Here is a 24,249-nt window from a genome sequence, read left to right as displayed (position 1 = left end):
AAGAAAATTTTTATAAAATTCTCTACGGTTTGGACATTCTTACATGACAGATGTCAGTGGGAGAAGGGAAAGGAGAAATAGCTGCCAGCTATGTTCTATTTGGTTTCAAATGATAGCAGCACCAGCATGCCCTTTCTCCTGGGAGTCTGTTTCTGTTGTTTATACATGAGTCTTCACGTGCCCATTACCAGGCAGATAAGATATGCTAAGAGAGTTCAGATTCTTGATACCTGGCAGTTTAAAAGCTGCTCTTTTGAGATCTGAAGAAACACCAAACCCTTTTTTTCCTCCTCCTCCTTCTCCTCCTCCCCCTCCTCCCCCCCCTCCTCCTCCTCCTTCTCCTCCTCCTCCTCCTCCTCTTCCTCCTCCTTCTCCTCCTTCTCCTCCTCCTCCTCCTTCTCCTCCTCCTCCTCCTCCTCTTCCTCCTCCTCCTCCTCCTCCTCCTCCTCCTCCTCCTCCTCTTCTTCTTCTTCTTCCCCTCCTCCTCCTCCTCCTCCTCTTCTTCTTCTTCTCCTCCTCCTCTTCTTCTTCTTCTTCCCCTCCTCCTCCTCCTCCTCCTCCTCCTCCTCCTCCTCCTCCTCTTCTTCTTCTTCTCCTCCTCCTCCTCTTCTTCTTCTTCTTCCCCTCCTCCTCCTCCTCCTCCTCCTCCTCCTCCTCCTTCTTTTTGCTTATAAACAATAGAAATTTATTTATCACATTCCTAGAGGCAGGAAATCTTATGAGTACCAGCATGCTTGGGCAAGGGTCCTTTTACAGATCTAGTGTTAGGGGCAGAATAGAATAGCTACAATTATAAGAAATATGAATCATGCTCTGTTAACTGTGATTTTTCTGTTCTGATTAGAAAAAACATATTCTAACCTGGCTGCGAGTTATATGCCCTGGGACGTGTGAGCTAACATTGGAATGCAGCCCAATCTCCTTTCCTGAGAACTGCCTACCATCATGGACTGATTTACAACCTCGCAGCTGAAACAATCTAGTCCCAGAGGCACCCTCCAGCCTGTCCTTTGCAACCCTCAGCCCCTATGGCCTGTAATCTGGTGGTGGTGGGGGGTGGGCAGAGGTGCCCGCCCTCTACGACCTTCCCAACCTGCTGCATTGCCTGTGACCTATAATGATTACACCATGCCTACTTTTCCATGCCTGTATTTCTTACTTTCCCACAAATCTTTGTCCTTCTATCCAATATAAGCAGCTGGCATATGGGAGGGACAGAGCAGATTTTTGTGGATGACCTGCTGCTCTCCCATACTGCCAGCAGTATTGGAATGAATGCTCATATATGATTCAAACCATCTCTGCTTAATTGGCTCAAACAGTGACAGGCAGCCCGGACCCCTTGGTTGTCTGATTACATCATCTGGCAACTCTGGTGGGACACAAGTGGGGAGTCCTCTTGGGTGACTACTGGGCTTCCACTTGGTGCCTGGACTGCGGTTTCCCGGAGCTGAGGCATGGACTCTTCATTTTCAGCACTGCCAGGAATTTTCCTGTTTTGAGTCCCAGCAATCCCCATCATTTTACCTAAGACCTAAGTTGAGCCAAGCACTCTGTAATTCTGTAACAGGGAAGTCAGTTGTCTGTTACCACCCTCCATCCTACTTCACCCTCAGTCTCGTGAGCCTGATCAGCTCCTAGTTGCAAATGGCCTCTCCTTGCCTTGGCCCACACCTGAGCCTGATCTGCTCAGGGTTGAGACAACGTTATCTGGCTGTGCATGGTAAGGTCTGGCTGTGCACGGTAAGCAACAGATGGTTGTCTATCTGTTGTGTGCACTTGTAAATATTGTACATTAGGGTGTTTTTTGCCCGGTGTAACTTTGCCTCTAATCTTGCTTAAATTGTTCAAGGATGGGTGCTGGTGATTCAATCCAAAAAGACACTCCATTGGAATGGATCTTGTGCGGTTGGGTAATTGGCTGAAACAATCTAATCCCAGAGGCACTCACCTGCCACCCTGCATTACCTGTAACCTGTAACCATTATACCTTGCCCATTTTCCCATTCCTGTAATCTTACTTTCCCATGTAATCTTTGCTTTCCTACCCATATAAGCAGCTGGCTTATAGGAAGGGGCAGAACAGATTTTTGTGGATGACCTGTTGCTCTCCCATACTGTCTGCAATACTGGAATAAATGCTCATATATGATTCAACCCGTCTGTGATTAATTGGCTCAAGCAGTGCTGTAATGACTGAAACAACCAGTGGCTATGATGCCCAGTGTAGCCAGCCAACTGCCCCATCAGAGGGTGGGGCTGCCGGCCAATCCCCTCTCCGCCCCCTCCCCACCAGCCCCACTCCTGATCACCCCCCCCCCCCCATAGGAGGCAGGGTGGCCAGCCAACCTTATCTAGCCCCACCCCTGGCTGGTCTCGCCCCCAATGGACCCCACCACCATGATGGCCTGCAGCCCTCCTCCCCACCCCCCTGCCCCATCGCCTCCCAATAGGGGGTGGGGCCCACTGGCCAATCGCCTAGGCCCCTTCCCCCAGCTGTCAGGCCCTGATTGGGTCCTGATTGAGGTAGGACGGCCAGTCTCCTACCATCTCCTCCCCTACTCCTCTCCCTCCCCCACAGGCCCAGCCCCAATCTGCCCCAATGGGGACCGAGCAGGCTGGACCCCACCCGTGTAGGAATTGGTGCACTGGGCCTCTAGTAAGTAAATAATGAAAGTGGAACTACCAAGGAACTCACTCAAGCAAGGGTCCTCTGCTGTTGCAACCCAGGGAAGATATTTCTCCTAAGAAAATTTTAAGAAAAATACAAGTAAGTCAAAATTAATCTTCCCCCAAGATACAGTGTTCTCTCAAAGCCTCTTCCTTCTTTTCTGAAGGTACACTCTGTTCTGGAGCAGAAGCTAGGACACCAGTCCCAAGATAAATGGGGTTCCCCCTCTCCATTTAATCTTATGAAAGAGCTGCCAATTCTCAAAATTCCTCCTTTGATGAGAAGATAAAGTGGAACAATGCTGTGAAACTAAGGGAATTCCTAAGGGACATTCTTCTAGGGTGTGTAAAGCCTGCTTGGAAGTGTGTGTGCTTGGAGGGGGTTGGACAGTTAGGGATAGGAAGGGTGGTGGGACTGGAGTTGGTAGTCAGTTGCTTCTAAACTTTTCACAGAATAACCACTCGATCCAATCTCATCTCCTGGGAGGTGTAGGCACAGCTATTAACAGCAATTAGAGAACTGCATCCACTTCAAATCCTCAAATCCTCCCGGCTCCCCAACCACCCCTCAAGAAAGAAAAAAAATATTAGATTTCTTTCCTATTATGTGTTGGAGATAAGCTTCTCCTTATAGACTTCTCACAAATTTAGGGGGGGACCGCTCAAACCACTGTACCACATTACACTGTGAATTGCAGCTCAAACCACTGTACCACATTAGATTGTGAATATCTGGAAGGAGCAAACACCTTTCTCTTACTGTTTAAGGGAAATATCTTGTAAAAATGCTATGGATTGAAGCTAGTAACCAATTTGAATTGTGTCCCCTGTCTCATCATCTGTACATGTGGGTAAGTTTCCTACCTGCTGGACATGGTGATGTAATTTTTGTCATCTAACATTTGAGGGCACACCGCTTTAGACGCATTCTCTCATTCAGTGGTCATGAGAAAGGTATTCTGGAGATTGTATGTGAAGATAGTTGGTTACGTAGAAAAGAAACCACTGGCTGGGACTTACTGGGCTTCTTATCTTTACTCGGCTGTGGTGAGGATTAAATGAGCACCTTATGGGCCCCTAACCACACACCCTACCAGCACCCGCTCCGCCGTGAAAAATCAGGAAAGTGTTATCTGGTCTATTCCTTTCAGTCTTCCGACCGCAAACTAAACTCGGCGCGGCCCGGGGCGGAGACCGCGAATCCGGGAGCCGCCGCCGGGACCGAGGACGAGCGCGGAGTCCCCGAGAGGGCGCGGACACAACCGGGCACGTCCGCGGCTGGCGGGGCTTTGGAGGCCCGGCCAGAGTCCGCGGAGGCCCCGCTCCGCTCTCTGGGGCCGAGGCGCGAGGCGTCCAGAGTTCGCGCCACATTCCCGAGTGGAAAAGCCAGACCCTGGCACCCGCCCTCCGCGCTGGCACCTCGCAGGACGCTCCCAAGCCCCGCCCCGCTGCCTCAGGTAGGCCGTCCGCACCAGCCAATCCGCAAAGCCGCCCGACCGGAAGTGACGTTTGTGCTTGGCTGGCCGCGGAGTCCGCCGAAGCTTTCCGCGGCGGCTGAGGCAGCTGAGCGGAAAATGGCTCGGATAGTGGCTGCGGAGGCTCGGGTTGTGGTGGAAACGGAGGCTCAGGCAGCGTGAGGTGAGGAGCGGCGGGGGCGGCGGGGGCTGGTGCCTGGGTGGAACGCAGCTCCGCCAGGGCGGCGAGGCCCCCTCCCCGGGCATTCCGGGATGGAAGGGTCCCTGCCGCGGCCGCCCGCCGGTCCCGCGGCTGCCCGCCTCTGACCCTCCATCCCGCCCTCTGGACGCTGCCCCAGCCCGACTCACCTCCCTCCGGGCCTGGCTTCCACCCGGGCCATTGCCGACTGCCCCGCCGAAGGTGCGAGGGGCCTGCGCCCCTCCCAGGCCCTCTGATCGGGAACTGGGGCGGGGGGCTGGGAGTTAGGTTAGCCCCAAAGGGAAGGAAAGGCCGCCCCGTGTCCCTAGGGACCGGGCTGGAGTCTCTGTGGTTTTCCTCAACTAAATGTGAAGTGGTTGAGCCTGGCGACTTGTGTGTTAATTACACTTCTCGCTTTATGTTCTCTCCCCTCTCCCCCTTTTCACCTTGTTATCCCTCCCACCTCGGGCTTTGGGGGCTAAGGATTCTTTTTTTTTTTTTTTTAACCCCACTTCCCCGAGATTGCCCCCCCCCTTTTTTTTTTCTTTTTCCTTTTTGCGCGAAACCACTTGCTTGGGGAAAGACTGTTTATTTCAGTGTGTATTTAGCGCATCGTCTTTCTGGGAGGGCGGTCCGACGAACTTCCTGAGTGACGGAGGAACAATAAATAATTGAAGGCGGGGGGAAAAAAGCGGCACATACTTATTTTCCTCACTTCATGGTTTGGCTTTAAGAGGAGGTTCTCTGGCTGTGGAATTCTTTTCGGAAGTGGCGAGCTGGGCTTGAGAAGGGAAATGAGGAAGGAAGTAAACTGAGCGAGGAGGAAAGTCTGGGGATAAAGAGCGTGGAAGAGTCTGCGGTAGTTCTTTCCCTGGAGTCTCCTGAGAAAAGGGGAGGCTGCAATTATATTTTTATTTGTAACCGTGGGCGTTGAGGGTCAGGAAAAGAGGCCTTCCTCTTTGAACCAGATTACCTATTAAAGAGATAGCCTGAAATCTTTCCAGGCGGTGTTAGGCAATTGGGAAGATGATGATGATGATGATGATGATGATGATGATTATTAATTAATTTATTTATTTTTAACAAATCGGGAGTATCCAAGCCATAAGTGAGAAGAGATTCAGACAAAAGAAAGCTGTTGGAAGAGGGGCGAAGACAGTTTAAAGGGGGAAGGCTGCACGTGAGGAGGTCCGGGAACGCCGATTCCCGGAGAAGCTGTACCTTTGCCTCCTTGGCTTGTGGCCAGGCCTCCCTAGGAGAGACTTAGCAGCTCTGCCGTAGCAGTTGAGGTTGGTGCTCTTATTCCTGGTGGCAAATTAGACCGAAGCGCCTTAGTTGAGGTCACTTTTCACATAATGAAAAGCATTATGACTGAATGAAAATAGAAATTTTATTAGCTAACTCAAACTTAATTCGAAAGTGATTTTTATGTCGGTACAAAGCACATACAGAGATTCCACAAGTTATTTTTTTTGCCTAAGTTAACAGATTCTAGAGTAATTTTTTAAATGAAAATCTCTGAATCTCTGTTGCTATTTGTATGGTGCTTGCCATTTTTCTTGGCAAGCAATAGATTTTAATGTTTTCAACCATAAGTTTCACAGTTTTTTCTTCTGTTTTATAGAATATGAAAGTTGGCACGCTTGCAATTAGGAATTTTAGAAACTATTATGTAATTAGCTGTCTATTAGCATATGATTGTTTCTCCCTTCAGCCATCAATGGTTCCAGAATTTTAAATTAATTGAAGATGGCAGTATCAGTTCCCAGGTGTAGGAATCTTTCTTTCATCTTGCACAATATTCTTACTTAATAAGCTCATTCAGTAAGCGAACTTATACCTAATGAGGGTGTTGGATTTCCCAAGAGCTCAGACTTCTTATCAGAGCATCAGACCAAACTTTTCAGAGCAGTAGTGCAGAGCATTTTTTTAATGCTTTATAACTTGCATTGTTTTGATAATACAAATTAACCATTTTATTATAAATTTGCCATATTCTAAAAAGCATTTAAGGCAGGTAAATGATAAAGGTGAATGTGTTAGTGCTGTGCATTCATATAGTATATGTTTTGATTTGTTAGCAGTAGGGCTGAAACTTTACTCTGTGAAAGATCTTATTGTTTTCAGGGGCCCTTTAAGGGTGCCTGGCACTCCAGTGGTTCCAGGGATAGAAAGATGAATGAGACAGTGCTTGTTCTCAAGTTCTCTAGTTTATCTGGGGGAGACAAACACCCAAATTATAACCCTATGGTTTTAAGGACAGTAGTAGACCCAAGTAGTACTACTAAAAAGGATATGATCACCTGACTGGGAGATGGAGATGGACTGAGTACATTCTTTGTAAGTGTACATTTTACACTTACAACACATTTCATCTGGGACCACCCACATTTCAAACACTCAATAGTTACACATGGTTAATAGCTATCATATTGGACAGTGCAGGTCTAAAGTATAAAAATTCTGCTTTTCTATTTTAGATTCCTGCTTGAAAAGCAAAATGTGAAAGTCATTTCTAATTTGTAATCATTTTGATAGTATTCATCCATGATGCTTTTTTTTATTGGCATTGTGGTCATATTTGGAAATGATATTTCTGTAGGGTGTCTTTCAGGTTGTTCATATGGAACTAGAAGAAACTGTTTACCTTGTTTCTGTGATGGAGTCACATTTTTTATATCTTTATTTTGTTCCTTTATATTTTGTATCTGTTCTTTACAACATGTGATGGATTCAAAATACAATAGGAGTGTACACATGGACATTTTAGGCAGTTAAGGAGATATATGTAATTTAAACGACCTTTTAGTCCAGCTAGGATGGCCCAGTGGTTGAGCTTCAATCCATGAACCAGGAGGTCACTTGGGTTTGATTCCCGGATCAAGGCATATGCCTCGATTGCACGATTTACCCACAGTTGAGGGCTTAAAGGAGGCAGCTAACAGATGTTTCTCTCTCATGGATGTTTCTATCCCTCTCCCTTTATCTCTAAAATCAATTAAAAACACCAACCACATATTAAAAAAAAAAAACACCTTCCATTTGTCTTAAAATTTTAAGTGCAGCTATTTAGTTATAAAAGGGAGTGAGATTTTTAAACATTCTTGATTTTTATTAATTTGAAGGCTTAGCAAGTATTCTTTTTTAACCTTTAAAATGCATTTACATAAGATACTATATAATTAGCATCCTTACTCTTAAGCATATATGTTAGTATTATATATTACAACTGTTCACTTATTTATGTAAATAATGTACAATGTTGATACACTTAATTTGCTAATCATTGAGTTTGGTTTAAAAAGCACACACACAAAACACCAGAGCCTTAGGTTAAACAAGTACCTATGACTAACAGTGATAAAGTAAATAATATCCTGGTATTTTTATTGATTACTGATTATAACTTATCTGATGCGTTTTACCTTCACAGACTTTATTTTCTGTGAGTAAACAAGGCAAGTCTTTTTTTACAATTATTTTTATTTATTTTTATTGATTTCAGAGAAGAAAAGAGAGGGAGGGGGAGATAGAAACATCAATGATGAGAGAGAATCATTGATTGGCTGTCTCCTGCACCCCCCCTATTGGGATCTAGCCTGCAACCTGGGCATGTGCCCTGACCAGGAATGGAACCATTACCTCCTGGTTCATAGGCCGATGCTCAACCCCTGAGATATATCAGCTGGGCTTTTTTCTTTATATCTTTTATTGATTTCAGAGAGTAAGGGAAAGAGATAAAGAGAAACTTCAATGATGAGAGAGAATCATTGATTGGCTTGCCTCCTGCACGCCCCCCACTGAGGGGAGAGGGGTTGAGCCCACAACCCGGGCATGTGCCCTTGGCCAGAATTGAACCTGGGACTTTTTAGTTCGCTAGCCAAGGCTCTATCCACTGAGCCAAACTGGTGAGGGCCCAGCTGGGCTTTTTTTCTCATTTTGTTAAAGTGGAAAACGAGGCCCAGTGAGGTTGTAACTATTTAGCATAATACATTAGAGGCACTGCTTGAACACTGTCTTACAATATTTTTTTCAGTGCATCTCTTCATATACTGTAGTACTTCATTGTTTAGATGCATAGCACTTACCAGATTTTGAAATGTATAAAATAATGGATACTTCCTACCTTTTGGGAGTTTATATTCCACTTAGAAGAGACCAACTACAAGTAGTTATAAAAACTTGTTAATGGGAAACAAAAGCTGTAAAGGGATAGTATGGGTACTTTTTAAAAAGATGAGAGTTAATGAGGCAAGATTTTTTTAATAACGAATTTAGATTTTTTTAAACATATATTTTTATTGATTTTAGAGAGGAAGGGAGGGAGATAAAAACATCAATGATGAGAGACAATTATTGATTAGCTGCCTTGAGCCTGCAACTCAGGCATGTGCCCTGACCAGGAATGGAACTGTGACCTCCTGATTTTTAGTTTGAGGCTCAACCACTAAGCCATGGTGGCTCTGACAAGAATTTAGGTCCTAAAGGGTTGATGTAGGAAAAGGTGATGAAGTGTCAAGGACAGAGTTATTTCAATGCACAGAGAACAACTTGGGGGGAAATTTAGATAAGAGAAAATAAATAAGGAAGGATTTGCAAGCTTTATTTGAAAAGATAAGGACAGGACATAGGTGAGGTAAGAGATGAGAATAAATAGACATCTGCTATAAAAAATTTAGAGGCCAATGGCACAATTTTATATTATCTGGATGATTAGGGAAATCTTAGCACAGGCTTTGAAGTCGTGGCTTGAGTAGTATGGAAGACACGGTTAAGAGGACTAAAGGAGAGATCAGTGACTATAAATGAGAAGCAGAGTGATGCTTGCTCCTATTGTGAAATAAGTAGGGATTTAATAAGGAATTTAATTATGAGAAGAGAAAGGAATAGTAGAGTTAAGAAAATTGGTTTATATTTTGCAGTACTGAAGCAGGCTCTTAAAAAAAAAGTGTTTTCCTATAAAAACAAAAATTGGCAGTTTGCCTTCAGAAAATAACAGAAGAAGCAGGAAGATATTAAGTATTGTTACAGTTCTGCTGTGGAATGAGAGGAAAAAGCAAAGACAAAAATCCTTTCAAGATAAAAGGGTGCAGAGAGAGGAAACAATAGAGAGCAATCAGTGCAGGTACTTACATTCTGGTGAGGTATTGGGGGAGAGGGGGTGGGGAGACATGGATGTTGATGGGGGAGATAGACAGACTTAGGAAAATACCTGTCCAATTAGGGGACAGGAAAACACTTTTTAAATGTTCTATTTGCAGCTTTGGTAATTATGTGAAGCCCGCATCTCCCCCCCCCCCCCCCCCCCCCCAGATAAGCACTAAGGGAAATCTAATTAAACCAGTCAACAAAACCATATTGCTATGAATTTCCATAGCCAAATTGATTTATTAAGTTACTTTATATGTGTTTCTAATGTAATTTATAACTGTTCTGACTCCTCTTTTTAGTTTAGTGTGTGTTTTTTTTTTTTTTTTTAGATCACAGTGCATGAATTTCATGCACTGTGCCTCTAGTTATATATATAATTTTATTTAACCACACAACACTATGGCATGTGATCTGTTTACAGGTGTGAAAACTAAGACAAAGGCAGATAAAGTAGCTTGCATAAGATTACACAGAAGGAAGTGTGATATTTGAGCTTGGGTCCATAATTTTCTCTTATCACTGTTCTACAAAACTAGCAATTTCATGCAGTTGGTATGTGAAATCAAGATTTTGTTAACCATAGAAATTAATGGAATTTTGGGGCAAAATTCCAGAAGTGTTCATATCAGTTTTTCATTATTATTATTATTCTCTATTTGGGGTTTCTCAGTTGCTACTCAGTTTTATTTCTTCCTATCTTAATTCAAGTTGGAATGGAGGCACATACCATAGGACCTAGCACAAAAGGTTTCTGTTACTTATCATGTTGGAATTGGGTGATGTTAGAGTGTATTTAGTTATTCATGTTAAGTGAATGAACAATAAAGTAGTCCAAAGTTCAGCAATTATCTCCACAAAGCAGTACTACTTGGGTTGCTGAGTTAGAATGAAAACTACTTTGTCAGTAAAATGTCTTTCAACAGGAACCTCTTGCTGTGACTGTATCTCCCCTTTCCTTGTCCCACTCCTAAACATATGCACATGTATAGATATAGAAAGTTATTCTGGATTAATGCCCTGGTTATGAATATTTTATGTGTGCAATGTTGCTTCTAAGGGTTGAAGGTAGTAAGTATAATGACTGTCAGTGCTAATTAGACAACAGTGTAGCTATTGCTTTTTCTCAAAAAGGGAGAATCAAGCCCTTTATTAATTGTTTGTAGTACTTGGGCAAAGCATAATTTTATGTGTGGTGTGGAGGTTAAAGAAGGCAGGAGTCACGCTAGACTCATCCATTTTTAACTTGTGAAAAAACGGAGAAGCCTCTTATATCCAGCTTATGGTTTCAATTTCATTTTTTCCCTAATAGAGAAAATCCTGCTATCACATATTTATCAGGTGTTTTGTTTTTTTTAATAGTAAAGCTTGCCAGTGATAAAATATTTGAAAGTCTTTTAGAGTTTAGATAATGAAAGGTAAATATACTTTCCACCATTGGCTTTTCCCCACTGCCAGTCATCCATTGTTTTCTTACCTTTATCACTTCAGTATCCTATCGCTTCCTTTACAAGTGTTTTCATCTGTGCTTTGGATTCCGTTATTTACCAAACCAGAATCTGAACTAGTATTTATGTCCTACTATTATACCTTTTAGTCTTTGTTCCCTGAATCCTTCTCTTCAACCTACCATGTGTTGAAGTTCTTTCCCACTTTATTTGTTTAAGAATATTTTTAAAAATATATTTTATTGATTTTTTACAGAGAGGAAGGGAGAGAGATAGTTAGAAACATCTATGTTTGAGAGAAACATTAATCAGCTGCCTCCTGCACACCCCCTACTGGGGATGTGCCCGCAACCAAGGTACATGCCCTTGACCGGAATCGAATATGGGACCTTTCATTCCATAGGCTGACGCTCTATCCACTGAGACAAACCGGTTTCGGCTGTTTAAAAATATTTTTATTGATTTCAGAGCAGAAGGGAGAGAGAGAGAGAGATATAGAAACATCAATGATGAGAGAGTCATCGATAGACTGGCTCCTGCCACCTCACACTGGTGATCAAGCCTGCAACCTGGGCGTGTGCCCTGACTGGGAATTGAAACGTGACCTTCGGGTTCATAGGTCTACACTCAACCACTGAGCCACATCTGCTGGGTATTTCCCTCTTTAAACAGTCATTTCTGACACTTCTTCCACTCTACTTGACTAAAAAGGACAATGTGTCTCTGAAAACCAATTCTGAGAATATTCACAAATGATTGTCTTGTCTGAGAGAAAGAAAGTAATGGTTTATTATTTGATATAGGTAAGATGACTTCCAAATACTATATATATATATATATATATATATATATATATATATATATATATATATTTTTTTTTTTTTTTTTTTTTTTTTGACTTTTTACAGAGAGGAAGGGAGAGAGAGAGAGCTAGAAACGTCGATGAGAGAGGAACATCGACCAGCTGCCTCTTGCACACCCCCTACCGGGGATGTGCCCGCAACCAACATACACCCCCCTGACTGGAATCGAACCTGGGACCTTTCAGTCCACAGACCAACACTCTACCACTGAGCCAAACCGGTTTCAGCAGATAGGCTTTATTTTTTTAGGCTTTAACATCAATGAGAGAACATCAATGATTGGCTGCCTCCTGCATGCCCCCTACTGGGGATCAAGCCCACAATCTGAGCATGTGCCCTGACTGGGAATTCAACCAGTGATCTTTGACACTCAATCACTGAGCCACACTGGCCAGGCTGAGTATGTTCTTTTGTTTCAGAATTTGAACTTCTTTGTTAAAGAATTGATGTCTTAAGTCCTCTAGTTGTTGGTGCATTCATTCAAGAACTATGGCAGGTTTGTGAGTAGAGGGTGAATAAAATAAGAATTCATGCCCTCAATGAAATTATAAACTTGCTAGTCATCTGGTAATAAAAAAAAATTAACCAGTAAGTTGATACATGTTATAACTAACTAGCAGTAATAACTATGTAATGGTAGAATTAAAAGAAACAACAAAATCTATTAGTGCATATAGATTAAGGAAGAAACTTGATATTTATAATGAATAAGGTATGTTTAGACACTTAATGATTCTCTAGGTAACTGTTAATATTAAAATATATCATAGTGAATTAGAACTGCCTGCATTTGAGTCCTGATTTCACCACTAGCTGCTATGAACTTGGGCAAATTATATAACTTGTGTGCTTAAGTTTCATTTGTATACTTGGGATAATAATAATAGCTACTTAATAGAATTTGTGAGGATTAAATTAGTTAATATGATGCTTAAAGCAATATTTGGCATGAGGTATATGTTTACTACAAATTTTTTTTTTAAATACCTAAGGATTTTTTTTTTTTTTTTTTGAGAGAGAGAGAGAGAGAGAGAGAGAGAGAGAGAGAGAGAGAGAGAGAGAGAGAGAAAGAAAGTGGAAGAGATAGGGAAAGACAGAGAGAAATATTGATGTGAGAGAAACACATTGCTTCGTGGCCTCCTGCACAAGCTCTGACCAGGCCCCTGGGCCTGGGCGGAGCCTGCAATTGAGGTATGTGCCCTTGACCATAATCAAACCTGGGACTCTTTGGTCCATAGATGGACTCTATCCACTTGAGCCAAACTGGCTAGGGCGCTACAATTTTAATAAATATTTTTCATAGTTATTATAGTCTTCATAAATTTATTTTTAGTGGTGGCATAATATTCAATTCCAGGGAGGTACAAAGATTTATTTCTTCTTTCATTGTAGACAAGATAGATTTGTATTGTTGAACTTAAATAATTGTTTCTCCATATTCTTAGATGTTTGTTTGTTTTTTAATTTTAAGATGGGAGAGTATTTAGATGGATAGCAGGGCTGGCTTGCTTTATTTTTTTCTGAGATTTAAATTTAAATTCTAAATGAATGTCTACCGCAGAAGAAGCCAAGAGCTTTTAAACTAATTCTTTTGGTATCCAAAAGTTTAACTGAATAGCTTAATTGCCTCTTTTGAAGAATTTAAAGTAGCTATGGCCTTGAGTTCATTACTGGGTTACTTTATGTTGGGAAATTTTTGGCAGATGGCATACAGTCATCATTCAAACACTACTTATATTGTCTTTCCCAGTTTGAGTTAGGAGAACATTAGCATTGACATTTTCATTTTGAATTAGCATGCAGGAAATTATTCCCTGTTAAATGTTTGTCATCAGATGAAGTTTCATTTTTAAAAATTAATGGAGCATGTCAGTATAGCAGCTCCAGGAAAATAGCTGAAGCACAGAATTACTTTTGGACAATTTTTAAAGTTCTTTTTACCACTTAAGTATTCACATGGAAAACTAAAGTATAGTAATTTAGCTGCTAATAGATCACTATCACTGAGTTGAATTTGCTTTAGATATACTTACTTTTGCATACTATTTTATATACTTTAGCACACTATATTGGGTTGGAACCAGGGATTGAGCAAGCAAATGAATTGATAATGTGAAATACCACATTCAATTATTAAAATGTATTTCAGACAATTTTATACTTTTGTTAGTAAATGGGCAATAACACTAATTTGAAATACTTGCAATAAGTATATGTTCTCCACCGAATAAACTGTATCTCAAACTCACTTAAAAAAATCTACATCCCCTTTCAGAACTATGTAATATTATTATCAAATATGGGAGCCAAGAGAATACTTAAATAACAGTGTCATTATGCTTGTGAAAGATGAATCTTTATCTCTTTGTAAATTGTTAATTTGTTCTTATCCACCTGATTTTGGGGGGGGGAGGGGGGAATAGGCAATGTGTTGTGGTGTTCAGTAACAGGCAATTTACACTTGACTCATTTTTCCAATAAAGCCTCCATACTCTTGTTTTATCTGAAATTCCTTTTTCAATACTGTTCATCAGTCCTATTCCCTCCTGTTGACACATATTCATTAAATTTAGTTCCATATTTATTAAGCAAGGTGATTTTAAATGTTGTAGGGAAGAAAAACATGAGCAAAGTAGGCCTCTGCACCTAAGAAGCATATTTTAGTCAGTTAGGTGAACATGCATATTACAGATTCTGTGTTAATAAAGGTATTTTTGGTTATCATGGCAGAAAGTAATTTTAAAGTAGCTAAAGCAAAGAGTTATTGCCTCACATAAACGAAAAGACTGGCCTTGAACATGGGTTAGACCCATATACTTAATGTAATATTCAGAAGCTGCCTCAATTATCTTTGCTCTCTTCTGGCTTGGATACACATTCTCAGGTAGCATCTCCTCAAGTGGAGGCAAAGATAGTGACAGCAGTGTTAGGCTTACACCCTTTCAGCTTAGCAACCTCAACGATGAGCTTCCTGTACAAAGTTTCAGAAGTCCTGGGTTTAACTCTGACTGGCTAGTCTTGGATCCTCTGGAGTGGTTGGGGTGTAAGTATGGTCCAGCCCTATTCAAACTAGATGGAATAAAAAGGAGATAAGTAGTTTCCAAAAAGGACATTATAGATACCACTACCAGAAGAAAGGATGCCAAGCAGGCAAAAGCAGCATAAAGTCTACAAAATAAAGATTTGAGTTACTAGTAAAAAGATGAATTCTGCATTAAGAAAAGTTTCAGGCAAAAAGCTATATTTGAATTGGGCCCTAAAGGACAAGTAGGTTTTTTTCTAAGAATGAGTAAAGAAAGGACTCATTTGAGAAGTTGGGCCCTGAAAGGAGAAAATGGAAATGGAAGCCACTGGAGTCTAAAAGAAAATGTTGAGAAAATTTCCCCTCAGTATGGAGAAAACTTGAACGCTTTCATGGCAGAGGAGCAGAAAAACAAGTAAAGGAGAAATTAATAATGCAAAGGAGGCAATCATAAAGAAGTAGGGGAATTTAGTGGGATTAAGGATATAAGCAAAGGGAGCAGCTTTAGAAAGGAAAAGGGAACTGTTCATTCTCTGAATTGTAAAGGGAAGGTAGTGGTGGTAGCTGTCCTGGTTAAAACAGGAAATTATTGTTAAATAGGTGAGTAACTTTAGTTTTGTGTTCTAAAAGTAAAAATAAAAGGTTTATCAGTTTCTATTGCTGTGTAGCAAACCATTGCAAAATGATATTGTGGGTTAGCAGTTTGGCTGGAACCTAGGCTGGGTGGTTTCTTTTGCTGGTCATGCATGTGGGTCACTCATGTGGGTGTGGTCATTTGGACTATGGATGGATGGTCTAAGAGGGTGACTTCACTCACATGTTTGGTGGTCAGTGCTGGTTATTGGCTGGGCCTCTCTTTCCTGGCTCTCATTCTTTATAAGTATTCACATGGCAGTGGCTGCACTCAAAAGAGGAAGAACTGAAGCACTGGCCTTTTATGACCCTAACTGAGAACTCCCATAGTGTCACTCACTTCTTTCATATTATCTTAGTCAAAGAAAGTCATAAAACCAGCTTAGATGAAGTAAAGAAGTAGACCCCCACCTCCTTATGGGAGGAGCAGTAAAGTCACATTGCAAAGGGCAGTGTATACTGGAATGGGAGGAATTTGTGTCTATTCCTCCTGCACTCAGCATTTTATTTGGGAAATATTCAGTAATCTAGCTAAGTTGAAACAATTTCAAAGTGACTACCTGTATACCTACCACCTAGACTTTACTGATAACATTTTCCCTACTTCCCTTATCACATATTCATCTATTATCTCTCCATTAATCAATTCATCTTATTTTTTGATGCATTTCAAAGTAAATTGTAGATATTAATACTTTCCTCTAATTCAGTGGTTCTCAACCTTTCTAATGCCACGACCCTTTAACACAGTTGCTCATATTGTGATGACCCCAACCATAAAATTATTTTCGTTGATACTTCATAACTGTAATTTTGCTACTGTTAATGAATCATAATGTAAATATCTGTGTTTTCCAATGGTCTTAGACTCTTCCATTCTAAACCTTGTGACCCACAGGTTGAGAATCGCTAGCAGGGTTGCCTAAAACCATCGGAAAACACAAGATATTTACATTACGATTCATAACAGTAGCAAAATTACAGTTATGAAGTACAACGAAAATAATTTTATGGTTGGGGGTCACCACAACCTGAGGAACCGTTAAAGGGTGTGGTATTAGAAAGGTTGAGAACCATTGCAATTACTTTGTGCATATTTAGCAAGAGTCAATATTTGTGTTCAGTTTTTTCTTTTGATAAAACATTTACATACAATGAAGTGTACAAATTTTAAGTGTACATTGTTCCTAATTTGTAGTCTACCAAGAAGGGAAAAACTTGGAATAGCTTTCCAGTGAAATGCCTCAAATTCAGCTATCCGACCATTAGATCAATCACTATGACCCACACTGACCATTAGGGGGCAGATGCTCCGATTGGTAGGTTAGCTTGCTGCTGGAGTCTGGCTGTTTGGGACTGGGCCAGTAGGGAGACAAGTCAGACACACCCTAGAGCCCTCCTATGGTCCCTCCCAAGCCGCAATCATGCACTTGTGGAGTCCTTCGGCCTGGCCTGCGCCCTCTCACAATCCAGGACCCTCAGGGGATGTCGGAGGCCGGTTTTTCTATCTCCCGCAGGCCAGGCCTAGGAACCCCACCAGGCCTCTAGTAATTGTATAAAAGAATTGCAAAGGATGTCTTCCTTGGATACCTCTTTCTTCATGTTCTCATCACTAATACTTTTTAAAAAAAATTTAGTATTACCTCAACACTTAGGATTTTCATTTGTGTTATATTAATTTGAATTTGCTTTGGGTGTTTTTCTATGTCCTTTCATTAAATATTTATTAAGTGTATACTGTAGACAAGCACTATGCTAGGAAAAGGGTGTAAACAGGAACCCTCTTGCTTTCTAAGTCTTCAAATTAGGTATATCTCATACTAGATTAGATCAGTAATAGGTGCCATTTATTTAGTGCTTATACTCAAGGCCACTGGTAAATACTTTGAGTTGCAGTGTTTCGTTTAATCCTTATCATTTAAGAAGTAGATACTTTTTTCATTTTAGAAGTTAGGAAACTAAAGCATGGAATCATTTGTCCAAGGTCATACCGTCTCATAAATCAAGGTGGTCTGACTCCAGAACCCACACTTAACACCTGTATTATTCTGATTAGAAGCATAAAATGTGCCCTCTGTTGCATAGTAGATAACTAACCCTTTAATTTTTTTTATTTATTTATTTTTTTATAACTAACCCTTTAATTGATCCTATTCACAGGGTAATCTCATCTGAATTAAGTGTTTCTCTTAAACAGAGAAGTATAAATTAAAAAAAAAACACTGATCTTTGAGAAAGTTTAATAAGCTGTCTTCTGAATAAATATTTTAGCAATTTGAAAAGGAGAAATTTTAGTATTATAACTATTTTAATTAAAGGTAATCAGAATAGAAGTATGATAAAAACTGTGATAAACTTAATAGTTTTTCATATGATATTTTGATGGATTGTTAGTTTCTTAATTTTATTTACTAGGTATTGAGTACTTTTATTGCTAATTGGCTTTTGAGTAGTTTAACAAATAGCAAAAGATTGAAATTCTCTTTGATTTGCTATTTACATAACAGTAAAACCTGTTGTAACTCTTGCAAATAGTGACTAGCATTTAAGCCATTTCATGTCAAGAATTCTGGCAGAAGTTTATGGGTAGCTATTGTGAAGCTGAAGTGAAAGCTTGTTGAGTTCATTTATTGTTGTAGCTTTCCCGGGAATGGGGCAGTCGTCTATGTCTAAATATCTTCCCTCATGTAACAGTGAGTGTATAAGAAATTTTAAGTGTTCTTTCACCCTAACTTCATTTTATTTTATTTGGTAATGTGTTTGTATGTGGCTTTAAAGCCTAACTAAATTATATGAACTAGATTAAAAAGAAAATGTGTTTAAAAATTTTAATCGAGTATTATGTTTATTTTTGTGTATAGGTCTTGCTTTTGGGAGCTACAAGAAAAAAAATAGATTAGAGGAAGGTTGGTCTGTTAAGTGGACATGGCTCAGATATCCAGCAGCAATGGATTTAAGCAATGTTCATCTTCACATCTGGACCCAACAAGAACAAAAGATGTGGACAAAGAAGAAGCGTTACAGATGGAAGCAGAGGCTTTAGCAAAACTGCAGAAAGATAGACAAGTAGCTGATAATCATCGAGGCTTTGAGTTGTCAAGCAGCACCACACAAAGAGCACAAGATTATAACAAACAGGATTATGACCTCATGGTGTTTCCTGAATCAGATACCCAAAAAAGAGCAGTTGATATTGATGTAGAAAAGCTAACTCAAGCTGAACTGGAGAAACTATTGCTAGATGACAGTTTTGAGACAAAGAAAACACCTGCAATGCCAGTTACTCCTGTTCTGAGCCCTTCGTTTTCAGCACAGCTGTATCTTAGACCTACTATTCAGAGAGGACAGTGGCCAACTGGTTTATCTGGGCCTTCCACTTATACTTTACCTTCTATTTATCAGTCAACGTATAGTAGTAAACAGACTGCATTCCAAAATGGCTTTAATCCAAGAATGCCTACTTTTCCAACCACAGAACCTATATATTTAAGTCTTCCAGGACAGTCTCCATATTTTTCATATCCTTTGACATCGGCCACACAGTTTCATCCACAAGGAAGCTTACCTATCTGTCGTCCAGTAGTCAGTCCTGACATGGCAAAGCTGTTTGACAAAATAGCTAGTACATCGGCATTTTTAAAAAATGGAAAAGCAAGGACTGATTTGGAGATAACAAATTCAAAAGCTACAATAAGCAATCTACAGGTATCTCCAAAGTCTGAAGATATCAGTAAATTTGACTGGTTAGACTTGGATCCTCTAAGTAAGCCTAAGGTGGACAGTGTGGAGGTATTAGACTATGAAGAAGAGAAAAATGTCCCAGGTTTGCTAGCAGAGGATCCTTGGGATGCTGTTCTTCTTGAAGAGAGATCACTAGCAAGTTGTCACCTTGAAAGAAAGGTGAATGGAAAATCTCTTTCTGGGGCAATGGTAACAAGAAGCCAATCTTTAAATATTCGAACAACTCAGGGCCAAATATCTCAGGTACAGTTTTGTGTTTGTTTGTTTTTTAATTAACTTATCAAATTTAGTAGTAACACAAAATTCATATTTGTGTGCATAATTTATTAGGTAAAAGATTTTTCATTTTGAATCTTATTTTCTTGTTCTTAAGTGTGCTGTGACTCTTAAACTGTATGGTAAAGGATTAAATGTGTTTTGGTCTATTGAAAGATTGCTTGCTGTTACTGTTATTTTTTCAAGGATTATAAATTGAAAGAACTTCCAATCAAGAATCTGACTATCACTGATAGGCATTTAAAATGATTTTTATCTGTTTCTCCATGTCTTCTTTTATGTGGCCCTACTTTTCCTTATCTCTTATTTTTTCAAGGTAAAACAAGGAATTGTGGTTTTAACTCCATTATAAAAATTCTCATTTTATTTTTTATGTTGTTATATTGTTCCTCATTATATTGTTTTATCACTTTTAACCATGAATGAATGGCAAAAGGGAGAGAAGGAGGATAACCCCGGAGAGACAGGAGAAAAGCCATTTAAAGGACTCTCTTTAATCACCTATATAGATAAAAAGGAGGAGTGTAAATATAGTCTGCTAGAGGCCCGGTGCATGACATTCATGTACAAGGCTGGGGTCGGGGGTTGTCCCTCAGCCTGGCCTGTGCCTTCTTGCAGTCAAGGATTCCTTGGGGGATGTCCGCCAGGGGTCCTTAGTGCTGCCTTGGAGGCAGGAGAGACTCCCACCATCGCCCTTGCACTCGCCAGGCCAGCTGTAAGCCCGGCTTCTGGCTGAGCAGCACTCCGCTCCCCCTGTGAGAACACATTGACCACCATGGGGCAGCTCCTGCATTGAGCATCTGCTCCCTGGTGGTCAGTGCACATCATAGCAGCTGCTTAGTTGATTTGCTTATTATTCGCCTTTTATTATGTAGGATTATATGATGTAGTTGTTGAATTCATATAGTCTTACTGTGTTGGAAAAATTATTAAAGGGTGGCTGGGCAGGATGTCTTCCCTCAGAAGAGAGACAGCACTGTTTAGACTTTTCCTTTCCAAATATAATATATCTAATTGCAGATTTGTATTTTGCTTTTATAATTACAATTTGTTTTTTAAATTTTACAGAGAGGAAGGGGGGGGGGGGGAGAAAGAGAGACAGAGAAGAGAGGAGAGAAAGACAGAAACATTGTTTAGATGCCTCCTGCATGTGCCCCAACCTGGGATCAAACCTACAACCTGGGTATGTGCCCTGACAGGAATCAAACTCACTACCCTCTGGTGTATAAGGCTATGCTCTAACCAACTGAGCTACATAGCCAGGCCCATAGTATTCTAATAAAGATAAAATAGTGATATACTAAAATTTTCAATACATTATATTAAGCATGTTACTTTGTGCTACATTAAATAGCAAGCATTGTGTTTCATTTTAATAGAGACAAGTGATAGGTGCTGAAGGTTAAATATTTTATAGAAAACTTGAAAATTAAGTAAATCTTATTTGTTTATATATCTCTGTGAATTAAGAAATTCAATTTAGTAACTTAATTTTAAATTTTATTGTCCCTAAAAGTAAAATAAGGGAAGAAAATTCAGGGAGGCAGGTATTATAGGTAAATGTCAACAAAGGTATTTATAAAAGTAGCCAATAGGTTGTTAATGCACAATTACTGAAGGCCTTCAATCAGAAGTTTGGTGTGCACCTATTACAAATGCTGTAAAAGGATTTCTATATTTAAAGAAAAATTCTAAGCCCTTTTATTAACACAAGATTTTATCATTTTCTTTTTTTTTTTTTATTTTTTATTTTTTTTTATTTTTATTTATTTATTTATTTATTTATTTATTTTTTAAATCAATCTTTACTGTTCATATTATTACAAAGGTTCCTCATTTCTTCCCCCCTCCACCAGGTTCCCACCCCAACCTCTGCCCCCTCCCCATCCCCCATTGTCCTCATCCATAGGTGCACAGTTTATGTTCAGTCTCTTCCTCCCTCCCTTTCCCCGATAGTAAATCCCTTTTCAGATAGTAAATCTGTTACTTAGCATTTTCTCATATCAATAATACCTCCACATGCCCAATGATACACTTCACACAAAAGACATTTCCAAATAGGTCAACCAGCCTCATCCAGGCCCCACCCAAGGCACTCACAGATCAACACCCCAGCGCTATACTAACTCAACACATCCAGATCTAAGCCTTCATCACTTGATTCAGCAGACCCTCAAGTTCCCGCAAAAGTTTCCAGCCATGTCTGAGAGGCAGCCTTGGGCAGGTACAGGCGAGGAGCGAGCTGTTTCGGGCCTGGCTGCTCCGGGCCTGGCCTCTGTTGCTCTGGTTCGTTCCACAACCAGCTGCTCCGGGTCTGGTCACTGCCGCTCCCGACCTAGTTGCTCTGGACTTGGCTGTTGCTGCTACAGGCCTGGCCGCACCCGACCCGGCTGCTCTGGGACCGGTTGCTCCGGTCCCGGCCGCTCCGGGCCTGGCCGCTCCCAGCCTGACAGCCGCTGCTCCGGGCCTGGCTGCTCCCAGCCTGGCAGCCATTGCTCCTGGCCTGGCCGCACCAGACCCGGCTGCTCCGGGCCTGGCCGCTCCCAGCCTGGCAGCTGCTGCTCCGGGCCTGGCCGCTCCCAGCCTGGCAGCCGCTGCTCCGGGCCTGGCCGCACCAGACCCGGCTGCTCCGGGCCTGGCCGCTCTCAGCCTGGCAGCCGCCGCTCCGGGCCTGGCCGCACCAGACCCGGCTGCTCCGGGCCTGGCCGCTCCCAGCCTGGCAGCCGCCGCTCCGGGCCTGGCCGCACCAGACCCGGCTGCTCCGGGCCTGGCCGCTCCCAGCCTGGCAGCTGCTGCTCCGGGCCTGGCCGCTCCCAGCCTGGCAGCCGCCGCTCCTGGCCTGGCCGCACCAGACCCGGCTGCTCCGGGCCTGGCCGCTCCCAGCCTGGCAGCCGCCGCTCCGGGCCTGGCCGCACCAGACCCGGCTGCTCCGGGCCTGGCCGCTCCCAGCCTGGCAGTCGCTTCTCCAGGCCTGGCCACTCCCAGCGTGGCAGCCACTGCTCCGGGCCTGGCCGCACCAGACCCGGCTGCTCCGGGCCTGGCCGCTCCCAGCCTGGCAGCCGCTGCTCCGGGCCCGGCCGCTCCCAGCCTGGCAGCCACTGCTCCTGGCCTGGCCGCACCAGACCCGGCTGCTCCGGGCCTGGCCGCTCCCAGCCTGGCAGCTGCTGCTCCGGGCCTGGCCGCTCCCAGCCTGGCAGCCGCTGCTCCGGGCCCGGCCGCTCCCAGCCTGGCAGCCACTGCTCCTTGCCTGGCCGCACCAGACCCGGCTGCTCCGGGCCTGGCCGCTCCCAGCCTGGCAGCCACTGCTCCTGGCCTGGCCACACCATACCCGGCTGCTCCGGACCTGCCTGCTCCCAGCCTGGCAGCTGCTGCTCCGGGCCTGGCCGGTCCCAGCCTGGCAGCCGCTGCTCCAGGCCTGGCCACACCAGACCCAGCTACTCCGGGCCTGGCCACTCCCAGCCTGGCCGCCGCTGCTCCTGGCCTGGCCGCACCCGACCCGGCTGCTCCGAGCCTGGCCGCTCCCAGCCTGGATGCTCCGTGCTTGGCTACTGCTGTTCTGGGCCTGGCTGCTCCCAACCCGGCTGCTCTGGGCCAGGCTTCTCCGGGCCCAGCCACTCCGTGTCTGGGTGTTCCTGGACTGGCCACCCTGGGCTTGGCCGCCTCTGCCTCAGGCCTGGCTGCCACTGCCCCAGGTCTGGCTGCTCCAGTGCTGGCCGTTGATGCTCATGTTCTGGCTGCTGCTGCTCTGGGGCCTGGCCACTGCTGCTCCGGGCCCAGCTGCCACTGCCTTGTGCCTGGCCACTCTAGGCCTGGTCGCCGCTGTTCCAACATTCTGTCCCTTTTTTCTCTTTTTTTTTTCTTTTTTTAAAAAAAAACAAAACGCATTTATGTTGCAATGTTGGCTGGTGCGTTGAGTTCTGACTTAGTCTTTGATCCTTCAAGATCCTCTTTGTATTCTTTCTTAAGTAATTTTACTATCATTTGCTCTCACTTGATTTCTTCACATTGAGAACTTCTTTGGTTTCTTCCTCCTTGTCCTGGGAGCTCAGCAGGTTGGCCTGTGGCACCCCCTTGTTCTCCGCGGGTTCCCGCGCTGCTCCAGCCTGTTGCCGGGGTCAGCGCCGCCCAGGAAGCAGCCCCCGTCCTTGGCTCCGTTGCCAGCGCTCAGCAGTCGAAGGCTCAGGGGCACCCCCCCCACTGGGGGCCCCGTCGCCCGGCTCCTTGCTGGCGCCCGGCTCCTTGCTGGCGCCCGGCTGGCCGGTGTCCGGCAGGAGCTCCTGCTCCTCGGGGCGTTCCTCCAGTCTGGAGCTTTATTTCTCCCTCCCACTAGGGGAGTCCAGGATCAGAGTCAACAGACTGTCCTCTGCGCACAGTGTGCGCGACTCCGGGGGCTCGGCCTTTCGCCGCGCTCCCAGGACTCCACCTCACAGCTCCGTCTCCCCCTGCCCGAGCCTGGGTCCCCAGGGACTGGCCCAGACCTGGAGTTCGGGGCGGTCTGGACTGAGGCTCAGAGCTGCCGCCGGAGGCTTTGTTTCTTCCGGCTAGGGCAATCCAGCATCAGAGTCAACATTCAGTCCTCTGCGCGCCATGTGCGCGCGACTCCGGGGGCCCCGCATTTCGCCGTCCCCCGGGATTGTCTCCCCCTGCCGGAGCCTGGGTCCCCAGGGTCTGGCCCATAACTTGGGGCTCAGCGCTGCCGGTTCGGGGGTTCAGCCCAGGCTGGGGGTTCTATTTCCTTCCTGCTAGGGAACGCCAGGCAGCACCCAGCCCTCTCCTCCTCTCCGGCTGCGACCTC

General features: G+C 43.4%; 1 protein-coding gene and 1 long non-coding RNA gene across 2 annotated transcripts in view; both read left to right on the top strand.

Annotated features, from left to right (window-relative positions):
* Positions 1-2,149, top strand: part of LOC311628323 — a 34,939-nt gene extending 32,790 nt beyond the window's left edge. Inside the window, exon 3 of the long non-coding RNA XR_014796006.1 lies at positions 845-2,149. This is a non-coding gene — a long non-coding RNA (uncharacterized lncRNA). The remainder of the gene's footprint in view (positions 1-844) is intronic.
* A 2,019-nt stretch (positions 2,150-4,168) lies between these two features.
* The window catches only part of PIK3C2A (phosphatidylinositol-4-phosphate 3-kinase catalytic subunit type 2 alpha), an 83,251-nt gene continuing 63,170 nt past the window's right edge, over positions 4,169-24,249 (top strand). Inside the window, exons 1-2 of the mRNA XM_084895442.1 lie at positions 4,169-4,308; positions 18,299-19,421. Of these exons, the coding sequence (XP_084751568.1) occupies positions 18,363-19,421 (1,059 nt within the window). The 5' untranslated portion in view covers positions 4,169-4,308; positions 18,299-18,362. The remainder of the gene's footprint in view (positions 4,309-18,298; positions 19,422-24,249) is intronic.

Source organism: Pipistrellus hanaki (genome assembly GCF_964339955.1).
Source record: "Pipistrellus hanaki genome assembly, chromosome: 9".
NCBI lineage: Eukaryota > Metazoa > Chordata > Mammalia > Chiroptera > Vespertilionidae > Pipistrellus > Pipistrellus hanaki.
This window is presented reverse-complemented; position numbering and strand designations above follow the sequence as displayed.